The 17319-nt window shown below is 38.8% G+C and overlaps 1 protein-coding gene across 8 annotated transcripts in view; it reads left to right on the top strand.

The window, feature by feature from the left end:
* Positions 1 to 17319, top strand: part of LOC129770596 (histone-lysine N-methyltransferase 2C-like) — a 96421-nt gene that overhangs the window by 46176 nt on the left and 32926 nt on the right. For 6 of the 8 annotated variants that reach the window (XM_055773532.1, XM_055773531.1, XM_055773536.1 and 3 more), the window contains 5 exons: positions 4311 to 4449; positions 9529 to 11654; positions 14020 to 14138; positions 14205 to 14547; positions 14912 to 15196. In XM_055773532.1, coding sequence (XP_055629507.1) covers positions 4311 to 4449; positions 9529 to 11654; positions 14020 to 14138; positions 14205 to 14547; positions 14912 to 15196 — 3012 coding nt within the window. The remainder of the gene's footprint in view (positions 1 to 4310; positions 4450 to 9528; positions 11655 to 14019; positions 14139 to 14204; positions 14548 to 14911; positions 15197 to 17319) is intronic. The other 2 variants (XM_055773537.1, XM_055773535.1) reach the window with 1 other exon arrangement.

The following is a 17319-nucleotide window of genomic DNA, read 5'->3' as shown; positions in this document are numbered from 1 at the left end:
GATCATAAAAACACCAGCCACGGCTGGGCATATACTGAACAACTGACCTATGAAATAATTTCTCGTACTCATGTCCAATAACAGTGTGCCGGTTGAACATCGGAATCACATCTGCTGCTCCTCAATAGTAAAACGTGTAATATATTCCCCTTTTATTCCGCGCGGCGAGTGAGGTGAGATGGCTCAAGTCACTGCATTCCCGTAGGCGAATGGCGTGACTATAGTTTGTTACTAAGTGAGATTTGAAGTCGTGTCCTGATATGTTATCGATTCGGGTATGAAAAATAAGTTGAAAAGTAATGTAGCTTCCACAATGAAGCGAGAAACTTTGCTATCTCACGTCACTCGTCGCGTAGAATAAGGGGGATTATTTGCCAATATGCAAGCCCCTTGGTTACACGTTCCACGATATAATGAATCAAATGCCAACCAATACAAATGTGCGAGAAAAACAGTGGGTGTAATAAACAAAATAACTCCAGCTTCGGCTGGACATATACTGTGCGAACTGACCTTAACGGAAAAAGTAATCCGATGTGCGGTGATTTCAGCGGTAAGCTGTGATCGTGTGCGGTGCGATTGATCGGTGTAGTTCTAATTTCGCCCTTTGGTCCAGTGATGATAAATTGTGCGATATAATCCGGTAAACAAATGATGGAGCCTTCCGTTGTGTAGGTGTTGTTCCTCAGATGGTGCAATGTAAACAAAACAGTTGGTGTAGATTTCGCCAAAATGTCTCAGCAGCGGCTGGACATATATTTTAAGTGTATTTACCTGGACAAACCAGGAATTAAAGCCGATGAAAAGGTTTTGTGATGTAAAGCCACAGTGTAAGCAAATGTGTTTTTCCAATCCGTGTTTTGGCCCTCGAATTCCAGTGAGTTCAATGATCGCTAGTGCCTTTGGTGGTAGATGTGTGAATTCCGTCTTGCCGTATTTATGTTTCTCCAGTGGAATCGATTGTAAATAAACAAATGGTGTAGATAACAGAATTTAGTCCAGCAGCGGCTGGACATAATTTATGTGTTGTTTACCTGGAGAACCAGGAATTGCACCCGGTGTTTTGATGAGTGTTTGTTGTGATCAATGATGTTCCGTTTCGTGATAGTGATGCTGAGATAGCCCGATTGATTTGTCCACTATGATGTGTCGCGAATTTCCTTGCGGTGTATGGATTATCCTCCGATGTGAATTGTTGACTATTGTGAGCCGGTTTGGTGTTATGATGGCGATGAATAATTGTTTCCTTCCAGCCGTAACGATGGCGGTGAGTAGTGATGGCGATGTTGTAGTTGCACAAAATTGTTCGATGGCGATTTTGTTGATTCCAAAAACCTTAGTTTATGGATCCGGTTCGAAGGACCAATGTTTCCTTGGAATATGGACCCTTGCCCTCCGGGTGGTTCTTTCCTTGGCTGCTTCTCTCGGATTTGGAAATCAATTTTGTGCAACACTCGGTTAATTGAAAATCCAATTACACAATTCAATTTATTTACACTACTGTTCACAATAACTATAATTCACAATTTATTTATATAAATGTTGTATAATATAACGTGAACATTTGAATTTCTCTTCTTCTTGGTGATGGGTTTCCCTTTAGAACTGCTATCCAACTGTCCCTGATCTTTTTTCTAATCTCTATTTTTCAAAGGTTTTATTCCTTTTTCAATAGTCCTATATTGTTTCCCTTATCCTTTCCTTTCTTTGTATAGTATTTTCAAATTTCTTGTATTGGTGGGTTTGATCAAATGTATGAATTTGGGCCCATGCCGCAAAATTGTGTTACATCGGGGGGTTGATTGATGTGTAATAACAGTTTTCATAACTTGTATCCAACATTTAGAATGAGTGAATGAATGCATGGGCAATTGAGTACGTAAGTGAATTAGTGAAAGAATGAGTGAAAGAGTGAATGAATGAATGTGTGAAAGATGGTGAGCTAGCAAGAGAGTGAGTGAGTGAATGAACGAAAGAGTAAGTAAGCGAATGAGCAGGAGAATGAGTGAGTGGTGTTGTATCGAAATTTCTCACTGGAACATTTTAGAATAACTTTTGTATAATTTCTGATATAATTATAATTGCATCTCTACATTTTTTTTCTGAGACACCGTTTATTTACAATCAACAGTTTCTTAGTTTTATTTTCTTAAAAAGTACATACAGACAAAAATGCCGAAAATCGTAACTGGTCCAAATACTTATAACTCTTTGTTTATGATCGCTAATCGTGTATGTTCTAGATTTTCAATGGTATTTGAAAGGCTACATTTTTACATCGCTTGTATTTTTCCAAGTATATGATTGATCATGGGGTCTCCGTACCCTAAAAGGCTGCGTGTCCACTCACTAAGCGAATAAATCGGGAGTTCGATCCCAGGACTCTTCGTTGATTGATTGGTCTTCTTACAATCTAGAGGCATCTCTAATAGAAAAACATCGATCTATCAAGTATGAAATTTTATATTTATTCTGATTGTTCTAGAAACTAGAGCTAATGTTTATTTGTTTGGTGAAAAGTTAAGAAAGAACCTCGTGAAATCAGTTCCAGAAAAAAATCACTGAATCATGTTAATACTACGGGTTTGGTACGAATACCCTTCTCTTGTATGGCATCGAAAATGGCTATATCTTGCTTGATTCATAACAGATCTTGAATCTCCTTGAATGTGCATATAATCTCATACTATGAAAAAATACGAGCAATAAAAAAAATGCAGTTTTTACCAAACCCCAGAGAATACGGAACATCTTGGGAGTCTTTCAGCTACTCCAAGGTCAAAACAAATTTAATAAAACTAGAGAAAAAAATTTCCCCGTCTAATAAATACCGTCCTTAATCAAAGTCCATCTCAATAGGCATATTTTCGAAGAATTAACATTGGTGTAAACACAAACGCCCTTTTCAAACATTTGTCGTGAGTCGAAAAAAAAACCCTTATCCCTTATCCCTAAACACTTTGAAAGTTTCATTTAAACCGGAGAGAGTCGTGCAATATTTTCAACTGTTCTGACAGAACTCACATAGAAATGCTCATACATCAATCAGACGTTGCTTTCGCGGAGCACAAAAATCGTTTTGAACATGATTGCAGGCAGGCACAACTTTTGATTTTCGATTAGTCGCTAGATTGGCACTTTGATTGATCTACAAAGACATTCCCCCCACCGGTGGCATCGAGTGTCGTCATGTTGTTATACCCAAACTGCATGCATAGTTTGTGTTCTTTAAATGATGTTTCTGAATCAACAAACCAAAAACCACCAGTGGTATACTAAATTAACCATTAAGTTCCTTTGTCCATTGGCTAGCTAGAACGAGACATTGCATGACTAATATACATTATCAGTAGAATAAAAGCACGATCTTAGTTATGTTTGTTTCATTCCCTTAAGCATTTTATTTCCATTTCTTGCATGTTTTCATTTGTTCCATTGCGCAGTTTGTTTAAACCCCCTTCCTCTACAATACAAAATTTTCGATTACTACTTGTTCGGTTGAAGCAGTTGAAGCTTCGACGCCATCTGTTAGCTAGTAGATGTTAAGTTCAGAAAAGTTCTTTTTGAAGAAATTTTCATTTCATAGAATAGTGAGACGCCCCGATTCGAATCCCACACTCGCCAAATTCATTATGAAGCAGAGATTTGAAAATAAATTCAAGTTACTTTTTATAGATCAAACCTTTCCAACAAAACCAGTTGTTTATAAGCAGTAACAGTAACGTCCTGTAAATATATCTTGCATTTTTATCTCCCAGTAGTAGATTGGAGGAACAATAATTTCGCTAGTGCACACAGCCGTGGATGAAACAAGTTTTTTAATCAAGATCACTCGAACTCTCAACACCGGTAGATTTTTTTTGTGTAGATTTGAACCATCTTGTAATAATTACATTCCGTGCCGTTTCCTTCCCACTTTTCGATAAACTATCATGGAAAATTGCCATTTTTTCAAAAACAATACGGTGTGTCCCCTTTGGTGTGTGGATTGATTGATCGTTATCCGAATGGACTTGAACTATTGCACACGCGGGTATTCGAATGCTATGTACTAATGAAAATTTCTTTAACAACAATTCGTTCAATGATACTAGTATTAAAACAAAATTAGGCTTTCATTAACGGTAGATCATGTATTTACTTTCTTACCTACGGATATATCACTGTCCAAAGACAGCATATATCCTTTTGACGTAATACTGTCATGCGATAGCGTAGAGAAAGCAGCGCAAGATCAATTTAAATACATTCCCTATTTCTCTTTTCTGCTGCACCGCTTCGTTGCTGATTGTCGTATGTTTGCGTCTCAGGATCAAGACAAGATAAGTGCCCAACAGAAGAGCATGCGTGAGGCCGAGCAGGAACGGCAGTGGAAGCAGTTGCAACAGCAGCGGGCTCGAGAACAGCAAACTCAGCAGCACATGCTTATGCCAGAGCAGCGGATTCAGGGTAAGTTCGTCTTTGTTCTTTCCCGGATGGTTTATTTTGTACAATTGTTCGTTGTTTTGTCCAATTCGTTGTCAATTGTTAATTACCGGTAGTGTGAAGTTTCATGAGATTTCGTTTATGTTATTTAAGTGCCACTACCTGAGCATTCGTATAGAAAATGGAAAAAGAGGAATATTGTATTTTGCTTTTTTGTAGTAACTCCTGAACGATCAATGCAGTGGTTGACGAAATGTTATCCTCCTTTTGCTCCTTCGAGAACAACAGTTTATCGGTGGTTTAGTGAGTTTAATATGGGCCGTATCAGCACCACAGATGTACCTCGCTCTAGAAGGCCAAAAGACCGTCGACTAAAAACAGCGGCGCGTTGATGATTCAACAGCCGGTTTGACGTTGTTGAAGCGTCATCGAGTGGACTTCTTTCGACGGATGAAATGTGGATACATTCCCACATTCCTGAGTCCAATCTGCAGTCTGCAGAGATGCACTGAGGCATATTCCGAAGAGTTCCCTCGAAGGGAAATATGTTGAGGAATAAATACAGCTTTGCTAAAAAAACCATAATTTTCATTAAAAATTCCGGGACTTTTCAGCCCATGTAGTAGTATTCAGTTGCATCGAACCATTTTGTAACTACAGTGATTATGAACGGTTTCATAATACGACTTTCCATGTATTTCACGACGCAAGAAAATTAAATAATTTTGTTTGTTTTTTACGGTAATATCACATATTATGATTGGTGTTATGTAAGAACGGATTTGATATTTTTTGGCGAAGGATGAAAATAGTTGAAATGAGAGTTTTCAATTTTTCATCATCTGTGCAGACCGCAAATTGTTTGCCGAATACGAAGTATGAAATCGGGCATCGAGACGATACAAGCAAGCAAGCTGTTAGCGACTCGAATGATTTTTGTTATGCAAAGCCTCTTTAAAAGAAAAAAAATATGAAACAAGCAAGCTGTTCGGGTACCAATGAATCGAAAGGTTCGAAGTCTTCATTATCAAAGAGAAGAACTATTAGAGAAGAGAAAAAGTAAGCTGAAGAGGGTCTCCGTTGTAGTAACGGTTGTGCGTCCGCTTATTGGATGAGTGACCGTGAGTTCAATCCCACGATCCTAGATTGATTGATATTTTAATAAGACTTCTTCGAAGCTAGTGGCGAAACTTAGTAATTGAAAACCACTATAATGGAAAAAAAATCAACCAATCAAATTTGATACAAACGAGCACACCTCGGGTACGATAAAGTTAGTAGCAGACTGGCCGTTGTTGTGAGCGGTCAACTGCGGCTGCGGCTTGAGCTTAATGTTCCTGTTAGTTTCTTTTTTTACCGCTATGCCTTAACAACGTCCATTTTATTTTCATAAATAGCAAGTTAGGGAAAGACGAATTCATATTTTTTTTTCGGTAAATGACTGTAGTGATCGATATCTTGTAAGACATCTATCAAACAATTTTGGATTTATCCTTGTTGGAAAAGTGTCACTTCGAGGAAAAAAAAATATTGTGCTAGTTTTAGTTTTGTCCTTTCATTGTTACATCCAGTGTGTTCAAGAAAGTGGAATTTGGTACTGCAAAATACAAGCCCGATGGCCAAAACTATGAATGGTGTTTATGGTCCCAATAAGAGGTAGAACGATCAGTTTGGTCAATTTAAATTTAATGTATTTCTTTTAAGTGTGCACTGAAAGTAAAACCTGTACACTTCTTATTTTGTAGGTGCGTGCGTGTAGAATGATTCCTCTATTTTGCTTTTGCTTTTCAGTTCTCAAAATGGCGTCTGAACAAGATGAGCAACACTGGAGAGCAAATGTGAAAATAAAAATAGATACTCGTTGTATACGCCTATACCTACAAAACGTCCAGGTTTTTCAAATGGCACACTGAAAAGAAATAGGTCACATTTAAATTGACCAAATTTTAATCGTTTCACAGGTTTCGTCGATTCCATTGAAATTCAAAAATATTGATAAAATCACAGAAATGATCAAAGTTGACCAAACTAACCATAAAATAGGTTTGAACCATTTACACAAAGTTGGATTCAGAAAGTTGTTCCGACTTGCGATGTGGTCACGCGCAGTGTAGAACTTACAATTCAGATTATATTCAAGGCGTGTTAATGTTATTTTGTTAACATAAACTGTTTACAGACAAATTGAACTTTAAATAACACAAAAAAAATCTTTTTAAAACACAATTTAACAAAAAAAAAAAAACACTGGTGTTTTCCGCTTGCTTCTTGCTTACTGGACCAGATGGGAAGGATATTCCTCTGTTGAGTCCGTGCGAGACCGAGTAGTGACTGGTTCTAGGCATCAATGGGCGGGAATGGGAATCTCATCTCGCCGAAAATGGTTTTCAAGATTTAAATAATCCCGAGCATTTACATTTCTCTCGAAATAGTTTTTCTTATAATAATTCAATTAGTGATTTCACGAAACATTTTTCGAATTCGATTGAATTCAGAACCCTTTCTTATTTTGTAGTTAAAACGCATCACATATTTGATTAATTCAATTCTTTGGTGTAGATGACGTTCTTCGTTGCAAGTAAATATAATGAATTGGTATGGACGTATGTTATCCATATACAGTAGAACCCCGATTATCCGCGGAATAGAATATCGAATAACGGAAATCGCGGATAACGCAATAAAGGTCTATAAATGAGGTCCAAACACGAAAAACATATATTTCAGCATGAAAATTATGTTTTATCATCATTAAACTATTTATCTGCGAGGTCGTGTACAGGTCGTGTGAAAACATGACCAAAACAAAAGAGCACGAGCCTACCACTCAAAGACAAATTCCGGGAAGACCCAAAGATTTACTATGAAACTCGCTCTCGTGGATAATCAGCTCCGCGGATCATCCGCTCGCGGTTAATGGGGGTTCCACTGTATCTTGTACTTTCGACATATATGGCAGAAGATTTCTCGAACGACTAATGTTTTCCTTCATATTACTTCGAACTTGTTGCATGTCTCAAGTGTACGTACCGCTTTGGCCGCAGATTTTCTTGATTGAATCTAATTAACTTCAGGTATTCAGTGTCCATATTATCGAATGCATACTCTTGGTACAATCGATTATCAATTGGTACAATTGATTATCAACATCCTACCCCAAAATAAATTTGGCCTTCGAAGGTCATGAACCTTTCTGATGATGATCAGAAGAAATATATGTCGCCTGGAACAACCGAACCAAAACCTTGTGGTCGTGATGTTGTTTTTGCAACTTAGTATTGTTCTTACGTTTCATAACACGGCTAATCCTATTGAATAAAAATATCCTTGAAGTTAGTGTAAGGTTTTAGTAGTAGTGCAATATGCAAACATTTTAAAATAAAACTTTTTTTTAATATATCAGTTTTCCCACAAAGTAAAACAAAGCATCCAAAAATTTCCTAGCTTTGTGATAGCAGATCATCATTACCCATTTGAGTCGTGTGAGTATTCCTCCCACAAACTGTGAATAGTTTATCCGCTTACAAATTACTTAGAGTTTCACAACCCTACAATTTTATGAGTAAATATTTACGTGTAGATAAATTCAAACACCATATGGAAAATTAAACATTAAGATCGTTCTATCTGCTGTAGTGCGCTTTTTACATCGGTTGGATCGAAGTAAGCGCGCTCGGAGAGAAAAATTGAACGTCCGGACGAGAGAGCGAGAATCGTAAATCGTACCAAATAGAGATATTCATTCTCAGTCTTCAGAAAACATACGCAGCGTGGCGCTTGAGTTTAATTTTCATCAGCGCGCGTTTAAAACAAACACATATTCTCTCTTGGTACGAAGTGCACAAAATTCATAAACACAAAAAATGTACCCGGTGCAGAATCCAGATACTAAACATCGCTTCTCACTTGTGCATTGCGTGCCACATTTTATACACACACACATCAAATTCTAGCGCCCGCTTTGTCTTCGCTCGTTCTAAACAAAGCATAAAAACAACAGCGCGCCTCCATACGAACCGTATACGCTTGTGCGAAGAAAAATAACTCAACAGAGAAAGCAAACCAGATTCGAGCCGGTGCTGACAACAAAACATTTCATTCAGTTCAGTTCTTCAGCTTCAGTTCTTCAGCTTCAGTTTCTTGCTCTCACCACGACTGTAGCTCACCAATTCAAATTTACTCTCTTGGGGCCCTATTACACTCGCAATAAAAAGCAACTTCTAATGCTGCCACCACTTTTATCCGACTCTTATATAAAACACCTTTCATGCCACACCTTTCATCCATCTAACAGTCTGCCAAGATCACTGAACAGTGGTTTGGATGATAACTTTTCTAGTCAGGCATTTTGTTGACAATAGTCACTGTTCAAAAACGATTGTTTTGCGGAAATCACTACTTTAACATTTTTCTGTATGTTTACAGTCTCGTCTCACTTTCGTTCGATCGACTCGAAAAAGATTCTCGTTTTCGTTTGAATCCATTCGAAGAAAAACGAAAGCCGAAATATCACTCAAGGAGAGAGTATATGAGATCGGGTGTTTTTAAGTAATATTTATACCAAATGTCTAAATTGCATGAAACGTCAATAGTAAATCACTGTTATCTCGAAAAACAGGTTTTGTCACAATTTGACTTTCTGGCACTCGGTCGTTTTTCAATCTGAAAAGTCGACTTCACTTTTATTCCACTTTTTACAGTTGGAACGGGGACAGTTGGTACGGGGCAGGGTATGAAGCTTCTATTGTTGCGTTATTAATAGCACAAGTAGTCCGATCCTCTTGCTGCAAGCAGCGTGTGCACACGGAGAGAGGCTGGATCACTCATGCTTCGAATTCATGATCTTTGCTCAGTAAGTGGACTCGCGTCTTACTTTCCGTTCGAAAAGTTATATTAAAATACTACTGGTGGAAATAATTGTAAATTCGCTGGTAAAAGTAAGTAAGAGAAGAAACACTCTTTGAAAATTCCCCTTTCTTACATCAAGTCTACATTAACTAATAGGATATATCGATATATCGAAGTTATGATTTCAGTTACTTCAAGTGAAACATGAAATTTCATCACTTGTACTTACATGTTGTCAATTGTTATCCCTTCTAGATCCTTCCATGCAACTGCAAGTATCAACCGATGGATCTCCGATGGGTTCATTGGCTAGCCCTTCGCCCACCTCTCGAGCCCAGTTCGTGTCGCCTGTGAATAAGAATCGAATGATTCCACTTGGTCAGAACCCTCCGTCCAGCCCGGTTTCCAACTTTCAGCATCCGGCGTTATCTAACCGACCACTGCAGGTACAAATGCAACAGCAGCGTCAACTGTCCGGTCAACAAAGGCTCAATCAGAGTCCGTTCTCGCCACAATCACAGCCCCCACAGTCACCACATGATATGTTGCCGGGATCGCCGGCCAGCCAAACTGGACTGGATCCATTCGCGAGGCCACCTTCGGAAGGTATGCCAGATAGTTACATACATCATTCTCCGCAGACGCCGCGTTCTGTTGGCCATCAAAGTCCGATTCCCACACCCAATCGTAGTCCCGCCTACACTGGCCAATCAATGCCAAATCCTCAGGCAGCTATGCGTATTAACTTGGACACACCGTATTCTCAAGCTCCAGGGACGCCCAGACCCCAATTTCCAGGAGGAGGACAAGTTCGTCCAACTGTTTACGCCCGTCCTGGTGATTTGTTCGGACCTTCACAGAACTCCCCTTTCACTTCTCCCCGATCGGATGGGTTTAATCAACCCGCACAGGAAGGTAATCGACAGCTACGAGATTTACTTCAACGCCAACAAATGCCTGCCCCCGGGTCTGGCCAAGTGATAGTCCAGAATCAACCAACCCAGCAGTCTCCACAACCAATGCAACCAATGTCTCCTTTCATGGATGAACAACAATCGGCTGGGCAAGGTCTCCAAATCCAACAGCAAATTCAGCAACAGCAGCAGCAGCAGACACAACAAGTAACTGTTCAACAAGCGCAATCTACTCCAATGGACAATGTTACTTTCCGACAGCCGTTGCCACCGAATATGATGACTAGACCAAGACTTCAGATACCAGGAGCTGTAATACGAGCCCCTGGCGGAAATATGGTTTCTATTCCAGGAGCGGGCCCAAATGGTCCAGTTATGGTGAAACAACAAATAGTTCGCGCTGGTGGGGCCAATCAAATGGTAATAACACAACAGAATGTTATTCAACAACAGCAATTGATGAGGCAACGCATGCAATTGCCTCTTCGCCCTGACGGTGGATTCGTCGGACAAATGCCTCAAAACGCATCCCAGATAATGTCACAACAACAACAAACTCAGCACCCGATCGGCCAGGGTGCACTTACATCACAGACAGATCAACACAATATTGCACTGTTGGCTCAAAGACTGGCCGGCGAGGGGGAAGCTCATGCTTCTCCGGCAACCACCACTCCAACAGGCGCTCCTGTTGTTCAGTCAGGGGGCCCTTTGGCTCACACAAATGCCCAAAATCAACCCGGAGCGGAAGGTGCGTCCGAAATTCCGGATAGTGTCTCAGCGGAACTGGAAAAACTTGAACAAGAAGATAACGCGGGAATTGGTGAAGTGGAGGGTGTGGGTGATATCCTGGGTGGTCTTGGCGATGATGATGACGAACTTCTGGATTCATTGACAGCCGAAATGGGAGCGGATTTCAATATTCTCGAATACGCTGATCCTGAGTTGGACACCACCGATGGTGAAAAATCCAATTTGTTGGATAGTTTGGAATTGGACGAACCAGAGGGTGAAAAGTCGGAGGATAAAGCGAAAGCTGCAGGTGAAGAACAGATGAACAAGTCGGGACCAACGGAAAAGCCCGACGATGCGAATAAACCTGTAGTAGTTAGTAATGTATCTACCGCTCTGAGTCAATCTTCTGTGATGACAAATCCGATTGTAACGCAGCAGCAGCTGCCCACAGCCCTGATCCAAGGACAACAAACGTTAGTATCTCCACAGCAGCCGATGCAACAACATATGACGCTGCAACAACAACAGCAACAGCAACAACCACAAATTGTTGGCCACCAGCAATCCACTCAACTTCAACAACTGATCGCAGGCCAGCAAATGTCAACTCAACAGCAGGCTCCCACGCAACAGCTCCAACAGCAGTTAATTGCCGGCCAGATGAAGGCTATTCGACCGAATATGTTGACACCAGCACATCTTCAACAAATTCAGCAACAAATGCAACAACAGGTGGGTTGAATTTATAGAGGCTTCTGGCGAATTTTATGCCAACTCGTCTTAGGAGTTTGCTAAACCATCTAAGATAGTAGTGAAACGTTGTGAGTGTAAGGACATTGATCATTTAAGCACTACTTGATGAAAAGGTCCTGTTTATTCATTTTTTCAAATTTCTGGTCAAAGGATTAAATGTAGGAAATTGTTTAAATTTGCATAGAAGAATAGAATTTTTTTAATTACACGGAAAAATGAGTTAAAAAAATGAAATTCATTTTTCTGAAAGGTTTTTTTTTTAATTCTCAAAAAAATTATGTGACTAGCCCTTACAATTTCCAACAAGTCATCAATACATCGGCAGATGGACACTTTATAGGAATTTTTTTTTCTAATAACAATTTTCTTTTTTTTTTACATTTCTTTGATAAAATAACAACTAATCCTAATTTTGTTTATTGTCAAGATGTAGCGATGTAGTGTATTCCACAACGAACGAACGTGATGAATTATAGAGGTTTTAAACTTTTCAGTTCATTCGCCTCTATATTCCACAATGTTTTAGATATTACTAAAATATGAACGTTTGTCGAAGACGTCAACTTTCTATCTTTTATAGTTTCTGGAATATATGGCATTTATGTATGGAGATTTCTGAAAAAAAAGTTTACTTATTACATTTTTATGTGTGAATTCTTGCGTTTGACATGTTCTTGACATGTTTCTAAACAGATAAATGTTTGCAAAACATGTTAATCGCGATAATTTACCCATAAAAATGTTACGAGTTTAACATTAGTAATCATTTTTCAAAGTGAACATGAAAAAGTTGTTGCTGGAAACTCTTTCCCTCTAGCATTGACCTTCTTCCGATGTATGGATGACTTGTTGAATTGCATGGGCTATTCATATATACAGCCATCCCATGCCAAACCGATAAAGTGGCTGTCAGATTTCCGGAAAAAATTGTAGTTTTGTTCCTTATAGCAAAATATTGGGCCCTTTTTTCCATTTTCTTTTCTATTTTCCAAAAATGAGTTTTCTCGTGATTTCATTACCTTAAAACCCCTGCACCGATTCAGATGAACTTTCAAAAATTATACCTCAAAACAAAAAAAAAATAAATATAAAAAAATACCTTGGTCCCGCAACCATGTATACCATGAAAAACAAATGCAATCAATAAAAACAACGCCCAATTTCTTAGCAAGTGAGATATTTTGGCTAGTTCATCGGCTTCAATTTAATATAAATTGTATAAATTGTATAATATAAATATTTAACATAATAATTTAATATCATAACAATCTAGATTGGTCCAATAGTTAAAAAGTTAGGAATTGTTGGAAAAGTTATTTTTGGAAAAAAGGGAGAAAGTTATTTTTCGAACCACCCTGAGATGGAAATGGGCACCCTAAGAAAAGGGGTTTAATATTTTGCGATAAGGAACAAAACTATCACTTCCCACGATGAGAATCAATATATCGGTTTGGCTTGAAATGGCTGTATATTTTTTTTTAGAATTTTGGAAAAACATGTTTTTCAGAAAAAATCTTAAAAAAAATTTCTTTCAAATTTGTTTGATGTCTTTTAAAGGAAACATAAATAATTTCTTCTATTTCATTCTCTAACCAAATTTTGTAAGTCTTATAGTTTTTAAGCGAAATAGATTTTTTTTTTGAAATTTTGAGTTTTTTTCTCTTGACTCAAAAGCTATAAGACATACAGAATTTTGGTTGTAAAATTAAATGTTGGAAAATATTCATGTATTCATTACAAAATATCAAAAAAATTTAAAAAATCATTGAAGAAAAATATTTGGAAAATTAAAATTCATTTTTCTCCGGAATTCTGAAATAACTATATATGAATAGCCTATACAATTACCAAAGAAGTTATTGTTTGGAAATGTTTTTCCTGTTAAAGTGTATATCTTATGGGTCCTACCCTACCTGTATGGGTGACTTGTTGGATTTTGTAAGGGCTATTCATATTTTTTTTTTGGAAAATTTGAAAAAAAAACGTTTTTGAGAAAAACGAATTTAAATTTTTAAAATTACTTTTTTCAGTTTAATTGAAAAAAAATATTTTTTTAATTTAAACATTTTACATTTTATTCTTAGACCAGAAATTTGCAGGTATAATAGATTTTGAGTTATAAATTTTTATAACAGGTTAAGAAAAAAACTGGCCCTTTTCAAAAACTAGTCTAATTCTTTTTTGAAGATTTCAAGTATGCAAAGTTGCTTCAATGTTCAATGTCTTTACATCCGTAACGTCTCACTGCCATCTGAGATAGTGCTGCCAATAGCCAATCGAGTTGGCGTGAAATTCGTCTTCTATGGATCCGATAAGTCTGATTGTTATTTTTCAATTTATCTAGGTACAACAGGCCGCGGCAATGGGTAAACCAATGGCGGTTGGAACCCAACTACTTTCTAAGGAAGGAGCTGTAGGTGTTGTTACGGCAAACAACACAGTTTCTGTGAGCGTTAGAACTGGGTAAATACATTGGTGTGATTTTTTTCGTTGATTGCTGATAAAATATCGATTGTTCTTTTTCAACAGTTTACTCAATCAGTCTCGGATTCAACAGTTGAAGCTAGGCCATCCGGGCGGTTTAGTTCAACAAAATCTTCTACAAGGGCAGCAGCAAACACGCATAGTGCATCAAATCCAGGGTAATCGGATCATTCAAACTGTGGCCAACCCAAATACACCCGGGAAACCGCCAGGCACTGGACAGTCTGTGTTGCATCAACAGCTGCAACAGCAACCGGCACAATCAGGCACTGTCACGGTCCCTGGAGCTGGTCAGCCACAACCTCCTCCACCTCCATATCCGGAACCACCGCCACCATACCCTGGGAATCAACCCGGTGCTTTGCAAGGACCACAAACTGTCAATCAGGTTAGTTGTAATGTAAGCGCTTCAAATCTCTTCTATTTGCAAGTTCGTTCCTCTGTTTTGTGAATGGTGTGATTGTTGAGCTATTTCTATGTAATCAATTCACAAACATAATACTAAATTCGAACCATCGTAAGACAACCGTTGTCAGTTCAAACAATTATTGGTGTCATTCTTTTTTTTGTGGATTTTCTGATATTTATCATTCTTTCAAATTTTTTCGTGCATGTCTGTACATATAATTACGATTTAAAACCCTCAATTCACATCTGAAATCGCTCTTTCCAATCCTCTATCGAATGCCCATTTGAATGTAATATCATTGCTGTACTTCTTCGACTAACCGCGAATAATACGCGTTCTGAAGCATTATCAAATAACGCCTACACCGCCGCCGCCGCTGCCGCAGCCACCACCGCAACCGCAAAACTTACCATTACCACCAATTTCCCCTATTCCTCCGCCGAGTTTCACTCAGTACGGATCGGGTGCGCTATTTCATCAACCCGCAGCAGGAGGGCTATTGCCTTCGTCGTTGGAACGTAACCATCCGACAAGGCATCACAACAGCTATCCACATAGCATAACAAATTATCAGCATGGTGTGCCGACGCCTTTCAACAGCCACCTCAGGCGCTCGCTGTTGCTAAAGGTGAGCCCGCTAGCCCGTTATCCCAAGTCGATGTCGGGCGTCAGAACTTAGTGAGCAGTAAAACAAAAGCAATTGCACCGCATCCAACAAGAAGCCAGTGGTTTTGTCTAGCGTTTCTTTACCTTTTCCTCTACCTCTTCGACATTTAGTGCCTCTCACACACAATCAAGCTTCGTAGTTTTTGTAACAATGTTATGGTTGAACGCAGGACAGGGTAGATGTTCATAATAGTGACACTTCGAGTATTCAATGTAGCAGGGTTGTTATGTGTACAAGAACAAGTTTTTATTAAAAACAAATCATTTGATTCAGGAAACGTACGGCTACATCATTTCAAGTATGCTCCATCGAAAGCCAGAACCTGAAACTATTGAGAACCAGAGCAGAGGGTTCAAAGCCCCTAATGAGAATAGTTTTAATAGCTGTTATCCATGGTTATTACGCAAAATATGCCATGGTTAAATCCCTAAGCCAAGGAGCGACGCGACCCATGCCGAGGAATGATTTTTAGGTTTTATTAAATACTTTGCCAATAACGGTGGACGGACAAAATGCTGGATAAAATGAAGTTTATTTAGGCAAACCTTCATCGCGCCAAGGGGGCAAGCAGTGCCCTGTGCAGAAGGTTCACTCACGAAACTTTAGATGTGGCTCTTATACAAGAGCCTAGGTTCGATAATTTTAGGATCCGAGGAATTTCTACAAAAAAATGTAAGCTTATTTATGATAGCACACAAACTGCACCAAGAGCAGCAATTCTTATACGGGATAACATCAGGTATGTACCAATCATAAAATTCATCAATAGAGACATCGTGGCAATACAATTGGAGGTTCTAATGATTCTAGGGAACACCGTTATCATCGTCGCTTCGGCTTATATTCCGGGAGACAACGTTGAAGTTCCTCCATTTGAAGTTGCTACAGCTTGAAATAGTTTCATCAGTATTTGAATCCAATATTAAATCTACCTTTGAAGAAAACTGTCCACTGAGCGGAAAACTTCAAAAAGGGATGCATCTTGGAAGTTCGGGTTATATTTATTACCAGCGCTGGAAAATGTGACAGGGCAACTCTCACGTTGGAAATGATGAAAAAGATCATTGATCTCCATATCAAATCATCATATTTGAACAGGAAAACTTTTGATGCTTAAGAAATCTCACCTATAGCGTTTCTTGATATTGACGGAGTATTTGACAATGCACCCACAATTGTATAAATAAAACTATAGAGCAAAACGTGGATTTGACGTGTGTAGCTCCAACCGGATACATGCTATGCTAAGCAAGTGACTAATATACTGATGGGCGCAAAAAAAACACCCTGTTCCAATATTTAAAGTTTTTTTTCAAACTTTTCGATATTCCAATCAATACTACGTTAAAGTAGATAATAGAGGCGAATGAACTGCAAAGTTTAAAGCCTCTTAAAAACAAAGAAAGAAGAAGAAGTAGATAATTAGCAGGCCATTTTACCATTATAGCATCGCTGATTTATTTTTTAGAAAAACAAAAAATTACATGTATTCCCAAAATGGCTATTTTTAGGGTATGACATAAAACAAATCCACTTCATAGTTTATCAAAATGGTTATTAAAAAAACAAATAATTAATAGTCAATATAGCCCCCTTTAGCCTCGATAACCAACTTAAAACGCTTTGGCATACTCTCCACGAGGTTCCGAAGGCGTTGGGGGTCCAGCTCGTCCCAAGCCTTTTTCAACACAGCAAAATAGTTCGGCTTGTTCGTAACGTTCGTTTTGTCCACCTTGTTGTCCAAAATCGCCCATAAACTCTCAATAGGATTCAAGTCGAGGCTTTGGAGTGGCCACAACATTGGTTTGATCCTGGTCGATCGTAAGAATGCTTATGTTTCCTTCCCAGTATGCTTCGGGTCATTATCTTATTGGAAGGTGTAGTTGTCCTCCAGCCCCATTTTCACCATGGACTCCTCCAGGTTTTCGTACAAAATATCGATGTAACCATCGGCAGTCAAAATACCGTTGAACTGCGCTAAGTTTCCCACCTCAGCCCACGAGAAACAGTCCTACACCATGATACTTCCACCACCGTGCTTCATAGTCGGTTGTAGATGCCGGTTCTGGAGGCCCTCGTCGCAC

This window comes from Toxorhynchites rutilus, chromosome 2 (assembly GCF_029784135.1).
Source record: "Toxorhynchites rutilus septentrionalis strain SRP chromosome 2, ASM2978413v1, whole genome shotgun sequence".
Lineage (NCBI taxonomy): Eukaryota > Metazoa > Arthropoda > Insecta > Diptera > Culicidae > Toxorhynchites > Toxorhynchites rutilus.
The sequence above is the reverse complement of the archived record's forward strand: the minus strand, read 5'-3'. Positions and strand labels throughout refer to the sequence as shown.